At 33.9% G+C, this 15,427-nt stretch overlaps 2 protein-coding genes across 2 annotated transcripts; one reads left to right on the top strand and one right to left on the bottom strand.

Moving 5' to 3' along the window:
• Positions 1 to 1,333: 1,333 nt before the first annotated feature.
• LOC133673509 (probable prolyl 4-hydroxylase 10) lies at positions 1,334 to 4,776 on the top strand. Its single transcript, XM_062094364.1, has 8 exons — positions 1,334 to 1,680; positions 1,776 to 1,860; positions 2,273 to 2,370; positions 2,510 to 2,607; positions 3,340 to 3,469; positions 3,566 to 3,753; positions 3,936 to 4,024; positions 4,478 to 4,776. Exons 1-7 carry the CDS (start codon positions 1,478 to 1,480, stop codon positions 4,007 to 4,009), a joined length of 876 nt encoding a protein of 291 aa, XP_061950348.1. The 5' UTR covers positions 1,334 to 1,477; the 3' UTR covers positions 4,010 to 4,024; positions 4,478 to 4,776.
• A 237-nt stretch (positions 4,777 to 5,013) lies between these two features.
• On the bottom strand, positions 5,014 to 12,094 carry LOC133673508 (aconitate hydratase 1-like). Its single transcript, XM_062094363.1, has 20 exons — positions 11,684 to 12,094; positions 11,479 to 11,580; positions 11,049 to 11,209; positions 10,846 to 10,938; positions 10,492 to 10,677; positions 10,134 to 10,295; positions 9,755 to 9,899; positions 9,515 to 9,657; positions 9,382 to 9,438; positions 9,181 to 9,260; positions 9,010 to 9,085; positions 8,410 to 8,595; positions 7,665 to 7,732; positions 7,461 to 7,579; positions 7,252 to 7,373; positions 6,993 to 7,091; positions 6,420 to 6,899; positions 5,882 to 5,980; positions 5,552 to 5,794; positions 5,014 to 5,423 (listed from the first exon to the last, which is right to left on the bottom strand). Exons 1-20 carry the CDS (start codon positions 11,685 to 11,687, stop codon positions 5,349 to 5,351), a joined length of 2,700 nt encoding a protein of 899 aa, XP_061950347.1. The 5' UTR covers positions 11,688 to 12,094; the 3' UTR covers positions 5,014 to 5,348.
• Between the last annotated feature and the right edge of the window lie 3,333 nt (positions 12,095 to 15,427).

Here is a 15,427-nt window from a genome sequence, read left to right as displayed (position 1 = left end):
TATTCCTATCAATGGTGGTAAATCGCTAAGAATATTTTCAGAAAATACATCATCAAACTCCTACAATAAAAAACAGCCACACTAGAAACAACATGATCAAGAAAGTTAGCATTGAAGCAAGCTTCCTTATACATAACTAAAATCATTGGCTTGTTAATATAAAATAAAATGTAGATTTGAACTCACCCTCTTTTGCATAAAGATTTGGTTATTTCCTTAATTGTTCCACACAATGATCATCACTCACACTTATGTTCTTCACTCCTCAAGTTTTACTTCCATTTTCAACTAGTTTAGCTATTGATTTAGAATTAGTTGAATCTAATGGTCTTCTTTCACATAGTATTCTTTAACCATTGTCCTAACATTAATTTTTACTTTTCTCCACCTCCCTTTCCAACTAAATTCTTGGCAATCCTTATTATAATATTCACAACCAATTTCAATACCCTCAACATCATTAAAACATTAAAACAATTCAATTTAATCTCCCACACTCCGAGTGTGTTTAGGAACGCGGTGCAAACCGTATTTCCTCAAATTTTGAATTTTATTTTTTGCTTAAAATGATTTTTTTATGGTTTTGGATCATTTTGATATTCTGATATCAAAAATAATTTTTTAAAAAAGAAAAAACTTCATTTTAATGCGTTTCTAAGTGAAAAGCACTTTGAACCGTAACCGCTACCACAATCCCAAACATACCCTTATAATTCCAACATAAAACCATAGTAAGTAAATTTTAGCAATCCAAATTTCATCATTCATAATCCATCTTAAGCATTTCCAATATCGTTAAAATACTAAAACCAATATAATTTAATCAAATTTCCAAACCCCCTGAATTACTTGTTGACAACTTAAGGTTTTTATTTTCTAAAAACTAGTTTTCAATTTCTCCCATTCAATCTTTATTCATGTCTTCACAACTCCGATTTGCTATAAATCTACACAATTTGCTATTTTCATTAAAGTTTATATAACAATTAATTGAAAAAAAAACCTATTATCATAACCAATTGATACAATTTTGTGAGCTTTTTCAACCAATTCTAAGAATTCTCCACTCTCTTACAATTTGCACACTTAAATAATAAATAATAAATAATAAATAATAAATACTGTACTTTTATTTTTAAAATATAAAAATTTATTCTAAAATTATTTATTTTAATTTTAATTTTAATTTAATTAAATATGTTTTTGTTTTTATTATTTTTATCCTGGACGTAACCAAAAGATACTTTAAAGGTTTTTCTTTTAATTTTCAAATATTTAAGCATTTTTTTTAAATCAAGGAGCGTAACTATAAAGTGTATACAACAAACAGAAGAGAGTCGCCTCTCCAAACCGCGTCTCTTCTCTTATTAAAAATTAAAAAAAGAAAAGAAAAGATCAGAAAAGTCTATCAAATATTAAATTAGACTGCTGTCATTTCTCTCACCGATCTCTTTCCCGATTCCGACTTTTTACGAAAATGGCGAAAGCGAGATACTCACGAATTTCAGCACGAAAATCACCGTCATCGACACTTATACTAACTCTTCTATTAACGTTCACTTTCGTGATTTTAATTCTTCTCGCTCTCGGAATTCTCTCGATTCCGAGCACTTCTTCTTCTGATGCTTCGCGTAAAGCTAACGATCTCAGCTCCATCGCTCATAATAGCAAAATTCATGAGTGAGATTGATTTTCGTGTTTTTGTTGATTAGTGTTTGGTTTGAGATTGGATGGCATGGTCGTAATTATCTTGATTGGTTTCATTGTTTTTGTAGGAGTGGAGATGATGAAGGCAAAGCAGAGCAATGGGTAGAGGTTATCTCGTGGGAGCCTCGTGCTTTTATTTATCATAATTTTTTGGTCAGTTTTTTTATAGAGATTTTGGACTTGATTTAATTTGATGTTTATATTTGTTTAACTGAATTAAGTGTTATTTTAATTGTAATTAGTAAAATAATAATTGATTGTATTTACTTTGATGCTCTTTGGGGATTTCTTTTTTAATTTTGAATTATTATTTAATTTATCTTAGTTTTGTATTTAGTGATTAAAAAAAGATTTAATTAATAATGCAATGTGATCTCTGTAACATTTATATGTGATAGTGTTTTTTAGGATTTTGCTCCCTTATTTGATGTTTAATTTTTCATATTTTCTTATTTAATGGTTTGTTTCTTGGTAATGGAATGCTATTGATTAGTAGCATTTTTCGCGTAAGAAATTTTGCTTTGATTGAATAATTAACCAATTAGTTTGTTGCTTGTTTGGACAGACCAAAGCGGAATGTGATTACTTAATCAATCTTGCCAAGCCACATATGCAAAAGTCGATGGTTGTTGACAGTTCATCTGGGAAGAGTAAAGATAGTAGGTGGGTTTTTCTTTCTTTAAATTGTACACTCTTGTTCTTGAATTTTGTGGATGGATGTTCTTGTTGCTCTTCTTTCAATTAGTTTGCTTGTATACTTTGTTGATATTAATTGGAATTAATGATGCTTTTTGATATTTAGAGTGCGTACGAGTTCTGGAACATTTCTACCGAGAGGTCGTGACAAAATCATTAGAGATATTGAGAAAAGAATCGCTGATTTTAGCTTTATTCCTGCGGGTATGTTGTTTGAGCTTCATTTATTTGGAAGGTCCACCGAAAGAATGAGATAGAATATCAGCATCAGTGAAATTTTGTTTTGTTTTCTGTTAATTTTTTTAATATCAAATAGACGACTGGAAATTTAATTTACTTTGAAGGCTAGGTTGCCACCATAAGCACAGGTTTCCATAATTTCGAACTTCATATCCTAACGCATCCCTATAACTAACTAATTGCATTACTTCATTGCCTTCACATCTTTGTTATTCATTCATGTATTTGCAGAAGTGAACCATGACCGGCTGATACATTGTTTCTGGTGCTTCTGTAGTGGAATCTATATCAACTTTGTTATACTACCACCTCTATAAATCCACTTGACTACCACAATGTGCAATCAGCCAAAGCATCACCAGTTCCCACTAAGCACCTCCACTTTTCTTATTTGGTGTTAGTTATTTGGGACTAGTTTTGTAGCACCTCCACCACCTCAAGCATCACAAAATCAAGAAAAGTCATTGGATAACAAAAAAACTGTACTTTACAAATTTATGTTAACCAAAGCTAACTAGGTTTAATCCAAATTCTTGGGTCCATCATGGTTAACTTCACCCTAATGCATCTTTTAAGGAAAAGAAAATTATACTATTTTGGAAAGAAGAGATCTGTTAGTGTTCAAAGGAAACACCACCTAATAACTTGCCTTTCAGTTTGATTCATCACCTGTTACCAAGCTGACATGGTGTGCAGAGCATGGCGAAGGGCTTCAAATTCTCCACTACGAAGTTGGGCAGAAGTATGAGCCTCACTTTGACTACTTTATGGATGATTATAACACCGAAAATGGAGGTCAACGCATAGCCACTGTTCTCATGTACCTGTAAGTGAGATCCTATCTGGTAGTAGAATTTCTTTGAATTCCAGCGCATCCTGCATTTGTTCTTTTGTAATACTTCTCTTTCACTATTCTACACAGCTCAGATGTTGAAGAAGGGGGCGAGACTGTGTTTCCTTCTGCCAAGGGGAACATTAGTTCAGTGCCTTGGTGGAACGAGTTATCTGAATGTGGAAAGGAGGGCCTCTCTGTTAAACCAAAGATGGGTGATGCATTGCTGTTCTGGAGTATGAAACCTGATGCCTCTCTAGATCCATCAAGTTTGCATGGTTAGTTACTCTCAACCAGCTAATCGCCTTGAACATGTGTAGTTCAGGTTTTAGTATAACCAAGCTGACAGGACCACATTATTTCAAGAGGGCATACCTACATGTGGTTATAATTTGATTTTGCAGGTTTTAATGATATCAATCTTTAAATAATTCATGTGTTGGATTGTTCTTCCATGCAGGTGGTTGTCCTGTGATTAGAGGTAATAAGTGGTCATCAACCAAATGGATGCGTGTGAACGAGTACAAGGTCTGAAATACTATCATGAAGGTAATTAACTATACCCAAAAGAGACTATTAACAATGTCATTTGTGAAGATATTCCTTAGTGACTGGTATTGGTTGTTAATGGTTGCTCTTGTTTTGGTTGGTAATAATATCCTCTGGTGGCATTGGCATTTATTTACAGACTATTATTTAAATACTGAAAACAGTTTGTTGATCTACACAGTGAAGCTTCTGTGCGCTTCCTTTTCTTTTTGGGTGGTGGCTGGGTGGCATGTGATCAGCTCACAAATTGTTCTTGTTAATCTCTAAATTTCCTGCCACAATCTTAGCCTGGTTCAGCATATGTCTCGTGCAATAAATAACATGTGACTAACAAAACAAAGAGCCTCTTTTGGTGTTGGACTCATTCTAAAAGCATCTTGGAACAAAACAATTTGCCCATGCACGATGAAATCGTTATTTTCTCCCTAACAATACCACTTCTTCTTCGTGCAGGTGACCACATCGTATTCCTGTAATTTGCGCTTCCCAATATAGAGGCTCAAACGCCGCAGACGGTTTTTACTTGAATATGCAATCTTTGTAAACAACCAACACTTTCTTGCCGTAAATTTTGATGATTTCCACTGTTGGGGCATGGCACCCCATGCTCTCAGGAGTCTGATAAAATTAGTCCGAAATTTTTCACTGTTCTAGCAGAGCGAGGTTCCTTCACATTTTCAGTTGCTGTTAGAGAGACACGTGCCCTAATTTCTTTATTTATTAGAATCGAAAGAGATGCATTCATTATTCAATTCCTTGTAAAGTTCTGTGGGGCATGCGCATCTCGCTGTTATTTTACAATCTCTGATTTAAACCAGAATGTCTTGACTTGATCGATCCAGCACTCACGTAACTGGGATTTGTTATGAGCTTCCACAAAATTTTTTAAAACGACAAGCATGTAAATGCATCATCAAGTATCAGGGATTTGTTTGTATTCATGTGATCATAATTGTCCAGACACTTTTTAACCAGTAGACATCCTTCCGTGGCTAAGATCATTTCGGATTTCTTCCGGGATAACAAGTTTTATCAAAATGTTGAGTATAATAATACCTTTTAACCCTGGGAGTCGAGCTTAGGTTGGTTTCTCCAGGGTCAAAGGCCACTGAGATACAGAGCACGTTGCCTGCCAAATTTAATGCATCCTTGAGGGCAACAAAAGGATACTGTGAAAACCAAAACAAGCGGCGTACACTTGAAACAGAACAGGAAAAATACTACTCGGTTCTGACTCATTAATGATATAACCGGCTCAGCACTAGAACTGAGATTATATCCTGCGCTGCCACAATCTTTTATTACTGGTTTGTTTGCAGCTGATTCAATGTTTGGTGTGAATCAGGTTTCTGATGGCATATTGCAGAATGCCTCCATGATCAAAATATGCCAGTTCCACCTGCAAGCACGCACGCAAGTGGCTAAACTTAGGGGCACTAGCATACCAAGGAATCAAAGCATTCATGAAATAAGAAAATTTTGTTTTGTGGTGAAAAGTCAGGTCGAGTTTCCATCATCATCACCTACCTCTGTATCATAACGCAAGGTACATGTAAATTGCTTGCCATTGTCTGTCACCACTGTAACATCTTGACCTGGTCTAATCTCACTCACGTTGCTAGGAAGATCAAGGCTGTAGCGCTCATGCCCAGTTAAGCCAAGTGTCTCAGCATCCTCCCCGGACTTGAAACAAAGTGGAATGATACCCATTCCCACCAAATTACTGCGATGAATTCGCTCAAAGCTCTTGGCCATCACTGCTTTCACACCCTGGTCCCATAACAATTAAAAGGATTACTAAAAGCTTAAAAGACATCTGGAAAATTAGACGGGTTTCAGATGCTGGCAGAGACTCACCAGTAGCATTGGACCCTTGGCAGCCCAATCACGAGAACTTCCACTCCCATACTCAGCACCAGCCAAAATAACTGTATCATGTCCCTCACTCTTGTACCTCTGTTGACAAATGCAATAAAACCAGCAACAGTATCATTATGGGACCAACACAAGAAACGTGATGCTTGTTCATGGATTCTTTATAAATTTGTTTCAGTACTTATGAACCCCAAACTCTAAAGCACTACATCCAAGCAATATGAAACTAGCAACTGAAGACATCTATCTGATTAAAATTTATGGATGTACTGTTAATACCACAGTAGAGTGTAGACTTAACCCAGAACATTACTGTTTTAAACTGTGGCTACCTATTATAGTTTAACTTATTTGTTTTGCTAATTACAGCCTTCTATTCTTATGGCCTTAACCACCAATAAAGCCTAAGGTTAATGCATAACCTAGGATATTTTTCCTCCCGGCTTTTTTCAGTCAAAACTTAAGGCAGGACTTGACTTCATAGTACATGAAGTCTATGAAGTAACTTGAAAGAAATTACCATGGCAACATCAAACACAGATAGTTTCTCTCTAGTGGGAAAATGAATTGTTTTAGGCCCAACTTCTCCTCCCAGCAGTTTGTTGACAATTCGAATGTTAGCAAATGTGCCCCTTGCCATCACGTCATCATTACCACGGCGACTTCCATATGAATTGAAGTCCCTTCTATCAACCCCTCGTTCCATGAGGTATCTAGCAGCAGGACTGTCCTTGTGGATGCTGCCAGCTGGTGAAATGTGATCAGTTGTAATACTGTCCCCGAAGTTGAGTAAGCAGTAAGCATCCTTCACACCATGTGGTCCTGGAGGAGACATAGTCATGCTTTTGAAATATGGTGGCTCATGTATGTAAGTTGATTTGGGGTCCCAATCATACAGAGTGCCCGAAGGAATGGATAATTGATTCCACATGGGATTTCCCTTGGTGATTGCCTGATATGTAGCCTTAAACATATCAGGTAGCACACTTGAATGGACAACCTGCAGGTCATTCAAGCATAGGAAACAATGAGATATCTGGTCTATAGTCTAATCAGACAATTCAAAATCAAACTATAGGAAGCTGCTGCTTACTTGAGCAATTTCGTCATTAGAAGGCCAGATATCCCTGAAAAATATCTTCTTTCCATCTTTTCCTACACCAATTGGCTCTGTTTCAAAATCAATATCCACCTGCAGTATTGTCCCCTCACGAGAGACATTGTCCAGAGTACGTAAATCAACAACCAGAAAAGGAATGCGGTACCCACACAGTACGAGGAAGAGAAACTATACAATGGAAAATAATGGGTCCAAAATGATTTTAAGAACATATAGTATATAAGTTGAGTACCGTTCCAGCGAGTGCATAGGCTACCACAAGTGGAGGCGAAGCAAGATAATTAGCTCTTGTTAAAGGATGGACACGACCCTCAAAATTCCTATTCCCAGACAACACAGCAGCAGCCACTAAATCTGTATATGAGTACAAAATCAAAATCATCAGCTCAAAAGATTATTAGGAGGAATATCAGGAAAAGAATTGCGTTTAGAAAGAATTACCATTTTCAGTGATAGCTGATGCCACAGCTTCATCTATATCTCCAGAATTCCCAATGCAAGTGGTGCATCCATAACCAACAATATGAAACCCTAGCTGATTCAGATACTTCTGCAAGCCACTGCAGAGGAAGTGCCAAAATCAGAAATGTATTGCCATAGCTGCATGAAGTTTTCAAGACATGAGATCATAGTTTTAATTGATACCTCCTTTCCATGTATTTGGTTACAACCCCAGAACCTGGAGCAAGACTTGTCTTAATCCATGGTTTCACCTGATAAGAGAATGAACTTATAAATCCAATCACATTCCATTAACTCATCAAATTGATGTGATATGATCTTCTACCATGATCATATCCTTAGAAAATCAGCCAGGGCATTTTCCAATTCAAGCTTCACGTGTCATTAATCTGGAAAATCTAAAAAAGCTAATGGATAAAGTTAAGCCTCTCTAATGTTACCGGTATTCAGCTGGAGGAAAAGCATGCAGGATACTAGCATAATCCTTTTAAGTTTTTTTAAGCTAACTGTTTAAACCAGCATTACAGTGGAGTCTAGCATCCTGAAGCTTTTGGAATCCCATGAACATAACAGATGTTCAGAATTTATTACATTCACAAATTTGACTCTTGAAAACATAACAAAGAAACAAACAAGGGAAGCTACACCAATATTATTCGTCAAATCACACTGTATTACAGATCAGATACAACATTCATAATCGAGGCAACAATGCAATAACAATTCCTTGATAATTAGCTCTGGAGTACGTAATATATAATGCACTTCATCTGTATTAGGCTTGTCAATATTGTTATACTTAACTCTAGGGATTACTATTCCCATCTGATCTTGCAATTGTAACCTTTTATTCAGTTGGATATTGTTATAATCAGGGTAGCTAAGCTGAAAGGGGAGAAAAAGGAATTTAAAAGGAGAGACATCCAACCTCCAATCCTAGTTCACAAGCTTTCTTTGCAACCAAAGCAGATCCAAGCATGACACTAGGGTTTGAGGTATTTGTGCAACTAGTAATAGCAGCAATAACAACATCACCATGTCTCAGATGGCCTGGAGTCCCGTGAAAATTGAACTCAGCAACCTTGCTTTGAGATTCTTTTGGTATAGCAAATCCCTGTATTGACATGCAAGAAAGGTAAGAGACAGATTGAATGGGTGTTTGGTTCAGGACAGAAAATTGACATACCACAGATATTAAACTATTTTACAACCAGAAAATAATATCCTTTGGAAAGAAATGAATGCCTGGTTTGTTGGTTTATTTTGGAAAAAAATTCTAGATTTTTCTTCAATGTACTTTGAATCACTTGTAAGGTGATGCAAAAGAGAAAATGCAAAAGGACCGCCCCTTGATTTCTGACATCTTATGTTATAAAAAAAAATCTACCATTCTTCTTTGACTAGAGCCAAAATTGCAGAGCTTCCTCAATTTTGATTTCTGCCATCTTTCCTTTGATGACCTTCCAAGTAGCCTCCATGAAAATGATGTCTTTTTATGTGGCCTTGTTTAGGTTGATACAATTCTCACCTTAAATCCAACCTTGTTGTCCAAGCATGCATGCCAATCAGCTTTCATTTCTCTCAAAGGAACTCGATCATGTGGCCTGCAATAATATGATTAAAGGGTTGACCAAGAAATATTGGAATAAAACATTCAGGCAAAGAAGAAAGGAAATTTAAAAATATTTATCAGCATCACCTCTTAGGTCCTGATATACAAGGTTCCACGTCCCCAAGGTTCAATGCTATATAAGAAGAGTACACTCTTTCAATCTGGGGCTGAGGTCAGACAAAAAAATTCAAAACGACATAATTATTTTAGATAAAAGAGAATGTTTTCACAATGACACGATAAAATACATTGAATGAACACGTGATGAATAAAGCATTTATTGTTTACCTCACTGTAGTCCACAAACATCTTGTTAGCTCTTAAATAGGATTCTATCATAGAGACCTGCATTTCTTAGGTTCCCAAATCAGTATGTACAATGGCCGTATGAAATGAAATGAAATATCGTTTTATAACTTACAGTTCCATCGCTTCTGCCTGTCAGTTTCAGATATTGCAGAGTGACATGATCCACAGGAAAGAAACCCATCGTTGCACCATACTCGGGAGACATATTGGCAATAGTAGCACGGTCTGCTAGTGACAATTCACTCATTCCCTCACCTGCAGACATTAGCAAAAGCCAAAATCCAATGTGAGAGAAATATATTACACAGTGATAAAACACAAAATAATGCACACCAAGTATAAAAGGGTGTACCGTAGAACTCCACAAACTTGCCAACAACCCCGTGCTTTCTCAGCATTTGAGTTACTGTCAAAACCAAATCGGTGGCTGTAACACCATCTCTAAGTTTTCCTGATAACTTAAAACCAACCACACCAGGCAGGACCATGCTCATGGGCTACATGGAAATGAAGATACATTGGAAAAAGTATCGAAGAATACTGTCCAGGTAGTAAAAGTTTATAGGCATGAGATAGACTAACTTGCAATTATAAAAGTTTTCATTAGCTAATTGAATTCAGGTAGTAAAACTGTCCAGGAATCAGTCAGGGGATTGCGAAGAATTTATGTCAATTAGAAACTTGTTCCAAATTGTACACATATGATGTAAATATGACAACAAATATTTTACCTGGCCAAGCATTGCAGCCTCAGCTTCTATCCCACCAACTCCCCAGCCAGCAACACCTAATCCATCTATCATGGTAGTGTGCGAGTCTGTTCCAACAACACTATCAGGATAAAGTAAACCATTTGTGTTGAACACCACTCTCCCAAGGTATTCCAAGTTGACCTGGCAATCAAATTATTGAACTTCAAACATCTGCATAGAACACATATATACACCACAGAAAAGAAATTTGCATTTTTGAAACTGGCATAGCTCATTTGCCTTGATTGCTGCCAAGCAATCAACATTTTTTTTTGAGAAACATAGCAAAACATGAAATGCCAACTGTGTTAACACTCTGATGAAAAAGATGCCTCACCTGGTGAACTATACCAGACCCAGGCGGAACAACAAGCATGTTTTGGAAAGCATTTGAACCCCATTTAAGGAAAGCAAATCTTTCTTTGTTTCTTTGGAACTCAAACTCCATATTTGCCTGCACTGCATTTTCTGATCTTGACACATCAACCTGAACTGAGTGATCAATAACAAGATCAACTGGAACCTGTGCACACAAATTTCACAGGTTAAGTCCCTGAAAAAAAAAACATGGCAATCAAAATGCCTTGCACATGTTGAAGCAGATCCGATTAAAAAACAACTCAGAAATATCAAATTATGTAAATTGAAAATGGCAATTGTTCTGTACATGCATAGAAGAAAATAAGCTCACCAATGGGTTGATCTTATTAGAATCACCTCCCAGATTACTCATCGCATCTCGCATGCAGGCAAGGTCAACAACAGCAGGAACACCAGTGAAATCCTGAGAACAATATCATAACAACATCAATAATAATTATAGCTATGGTCAATAACAATGACAAATATTTTCTCTATCAAAAAGTCCACCGATTGAATAACAATGTCAGTTACCTGAAGAAGCACTCTTGCAGGCTTGAACGGAATTTCAACTAGTTTAGGAGAAGTATTCTCCCAATCAATAATCTTCTCAACATCCTTACTCTTGACCTGAAACTCATCGCAGTTTCTAATCGCCGATTCCAAAAGGATCTTAATCGAATATGGCAATCTATCTAAAATAAAAAAACACTAAACTCAACATCAAAATATCCAAAATCCCACATCAAAAAATCAACTTTTCAATAAAAAAAGAATAAAGTAAACTTTAGCCAAAGAATTAAAAAAAAGTCCGATCCTTTTATCCGAATAAAAAGATTCTCATTCTTTGACAAAGTCAACAACAAACATAAATCGCATAAAGCTTCAAACTTTATCTATTCTTTTCCTTTCTCAGTAACCAAACTTAAGCTCAACAATTAGAAGGAAAAAAATAATCACTAACCAATTCTGGGGTCATTGAGAGCAGGCAAGCTATAGTACTTGCCAAATTCACCACCAGGTTTCTCTAGTGTCTTCAATATAGACTTGAAAGGATTTTCATTCGCTGTCAAAAAAAATAACCACGTCAAGAAAAATCAAAATCAGATTCGCTTACATCAAACTAATCATTAAAGTTACAGAATTTAGTTATAGATTGGAATTTTTACCCATTTTGATGATCAGGGTATTCTGAATCTACAAAGAAATGAAGATTCAGTGCACTAAAAAGGAGATCTGTATAGTGTTAATAGTTAAGAGAGAGACAAAGTGAGGGTAGGTAAAGGTGGATAGGATAATAGTCTGTTTTGATTTTTAGGATATTTTTCGAAAAGTCGGGACTGAAAATGTGTTGTGCTGGGCACAATGTGGAGTTTTGTCCGTATATTTTCTTGCACTCTCAGTTCAGATCAGTTCAGATGCCTCTCTCGTTCTCTCTCTCTCTCAAGTCTCAACTAGCTTATAGCTAGTTCATGCTTTCACTTGTGTATCCGGAAGCTTTCTTTCTCTTCCTTTTCTTTAACGATTCTTCCCTTCTTCGTAGATTTAAACAAGTGATTCATCTCAAAATTAAGAAAAATCTCGTCATTCTTCCACGTCGTGAGTCTCTTATACCATGTTTGATAAATAGTATTTTTTATTTAAAAATATATTAAAATAATATTTTTTTTATTTTTTAAAATTTATTTTTAATATCAATACATTAAAATATTAAAAAAAATATATAGATATAATTACATAAAAACATAATTAAAAAAATCATTTTTTTTAATATTTTTAAAGCATAAAAAATAAATAGATTGTAACTGTTTTAACTATACTTTTAAAATTTCATGAGAAAAATTTTAATTTTAAATTATTGTTTTATGTATTTTTATTGTTTTGATGTAATGATGTTAAAAATATTTTAAAAAAAAATAAAAAAAATATTTTAATGTATTTTTAAATAAAAAATATTTTAAAAAATAATTTATAATATATTTATAAACAAGCATTTAGATACTTACCTACATTTATCTAATTCACATTTCTCTTTGCCAAAAATAAATGCATGGTATCTCTCTTTAAATTTTTTATATCCAATTACCATGCAATATCACGTTTTTTCTTATATTATTCCTTTTTTTCCCCTAACAAAATGGACTAAACTATGGATAGCAAGCATTTTCTTTTTATTATTAAAATATTAAGAAATTTGATGTACCATCAAAGTCAAGGCTTGCCACAGTTTTTGCTAGGTTCCATATTATAACCCGAACACGCCCCAATAAGTTGAAGGATTCATTGCATAACATGATTTTTATAGCATATTATTTCATTAGAGTTGAGTTTGAATTTGGAATTTGGAATTTTTTTTTGTTCTTGAGATGAGGCTAATCAAATCCTAGCTCCTTGATAAACTGAACTGAGATACTTTATAAGGATAGGAAAACAAAATTAGAAAAAGAAAACCTAGCTCATGCATCACATCTGCCATCTAAAAATCTTCTTAAGTTCAATTTTTTTAGGCTTTTCTGGTTTGCCTGGTGTTTCTTTTTTAGGCTTTTTTTTATTTTAATTTATTAATATGAGTGTTCGAGTCAGCTTGCATGCACCTTAACTAATCCAACGAACCCTGAAGTTAACGACCATGTAAGTCTCCAGTAACCATGAGATTTGTGATACTCGAATTGATGATTTCTAAAAAGCAAACTTAAGGTTTGATGAGTTAAGTTATACTCTTCATAGTTTTTTTAGATTTTTTTGGTTTCCCTTGATGTTTCATCTTCACTTATTACTTTGTTGAGCTTTTGTGTCTCCATTGGTACTTGTTAAGATGTTTATACCCTTATATTTGTTGGACTTGTACATTGGCTATGCTTAAAAATTGATGGAAAAAATAAAATAAAAAGCTTTTCTTATAAAAAAATTATTTATTTTAACAATAACAAAGATAGAAAGAGATTAAAAATTTATTTATTTTTGCTTTTTAAAAACACTTTTAAAAAAAACCTTCATTTCTTATACACTAGGGTTACTATGGTAGCCTTCATTTTTCATGTGTTAAAGTTGTTATAACAACTCTAAATTCCTATTGTTTGGACTGTCATGATAGCCCAAACTTTCATAATTCCAAGTTGCCATGATATCCTTATTATTCCATAGATTTAGATTATTCTAACAGTATTTGTTTTACATGTTCATAATAATGCTTAACACACTATACTATACTTAGAAACAACCATTATCCACTCTAAATATACAAGTTTTCATCATAACATACAACATACACTTTATTATTACTCAACCCAATCTTAGTCAATGAAGCACTTCAACAATTTATTAGATTTTACATTCTAATACTTTCTCAACAATAAGTTCATATGCATGTTATACGAGTATTCATTAAGTTTTACCTTCTTTATCATCAGTTAGTCTTTCACAAATTTGTGTATAACACAAGAATTTGTACTACAAACACAAATTTCAAATTCTCTCAAACTCTAAACTCTATATACATGGCTAACCACTTCTAAATATTTTTTAGAACCCAAAGTTTTCTTTAATTTTTTCATCTCAACCCTTAATCATGCTATATACCTTACGAACAATCAATAATTAACTAATTTACATTAATATTCTTTGTCATTACTCCATTTCTCAAAAATCCCTAAGTAGCAACTTAACCAACTTTTATCATAAACATATAATTTATTACCTCTTCCACCTTTATTATGAAATACATTAAATTCACTACTAAAATAAAATTTGCATGCATTACGCTTACCATTTAATACATTAAAATTTCAAATTTCATCATCAACTTTTCCAACATATCCATTATAACACGTATCTTTATACAAAACTTACAATTCTACAATCATGGTGTTTGGCCTTCCACTAACCAATTCCTTCTTTTTTCAACGAAGTTTAGTTCCATTCATAAACCTCTTTAATTGGCCATCTACATGTCCCTAAAATCCCCTACTTTTTATTTATTTTTTTTAATTTTATCATTTAAACCAATTATCATCACATAATTTTAGAATAAATTCGACAAAACAAACATTCCAAAAAATAAATCCCATAAATCTTAAAGCTCAAGATTTGGAGCTTTTCAATCTATATGTCAATTAACCAAATTGAAACCTTCCCAGGTTATTTTCATAACCTAACATCAATAGTAATAAAAAAACTCAAATATACATTCTAATATACACACATTATAAACCCTAACTTCAAGAATTGAGTAAATTTTAACCCAAGCATAAAAAATCATTAACACGAGAAATAAATTGGTTAGAACTTCTTACCACAACGAAAAACACCTAATGGAATGAGTTTCTTGCCAAAATTCTCCAAGTTTCCCATTTCCTCTTCAATTTAACATACTTTCCCTCACTAAAAAAGTGCCTTCAAATATTGTGTTTATTCCTCTTAATCTAACACACTTTAAGAATCCATTTGGATAAAACAAGAAAGAAGAGAGCTAGAAGAGAGCTTTGCTTTTTGTTCATGGCAGCTAGCATTTTTTAAAAGAGAAGGAGCTAGAATGTCTGAGTTGATTTCAATTTTATCTTTACTTATTATCCACAAGCTATTTACTATATTTTTTCTCAGCTACTAGTGATTTTATTTGGATTGACGGTCGGATTGAAAATTATACTTGATATTATAAAATTGGATAATAGATTTGTTTTGCAAAAAATCTAAAATTTCTTATCGTTTCATTACTTAATTCATCACGATTTTAAAAATAATTCATTGGAGAATCTCATCCATAATCATAAAAAAAAATTTCTTCAGAGTTTTCATCACTTTTAGTCTAAATGGAGCATTATAGCAAATGTATAATAGGCTTATATTGACGGGTCATTGTTATTCACGTGTAAAACCATATATTATTTTATTCAAAATTCCACTTCATTATTATT

This window comes from Populus nigra, chromosome 14, assembly GCF_951802175.1.
Source record: "Populus nigra chromosome 14, ddPopNigr1.1, whole genome shotgun sequence".
In the NCBI taxonomy this organism is placed as follows: Eukaryota; Viridiplantae; Streptophyta; class Magnoliopsida; order Malpighiales; family Salicaceae; genus Populus; species Populus nigra.
The sequence above is the reverse complement of the archived record's forward strand: the minus strand, read 5'-3'. Positions and strand labels throughout refer to the sequence as shown.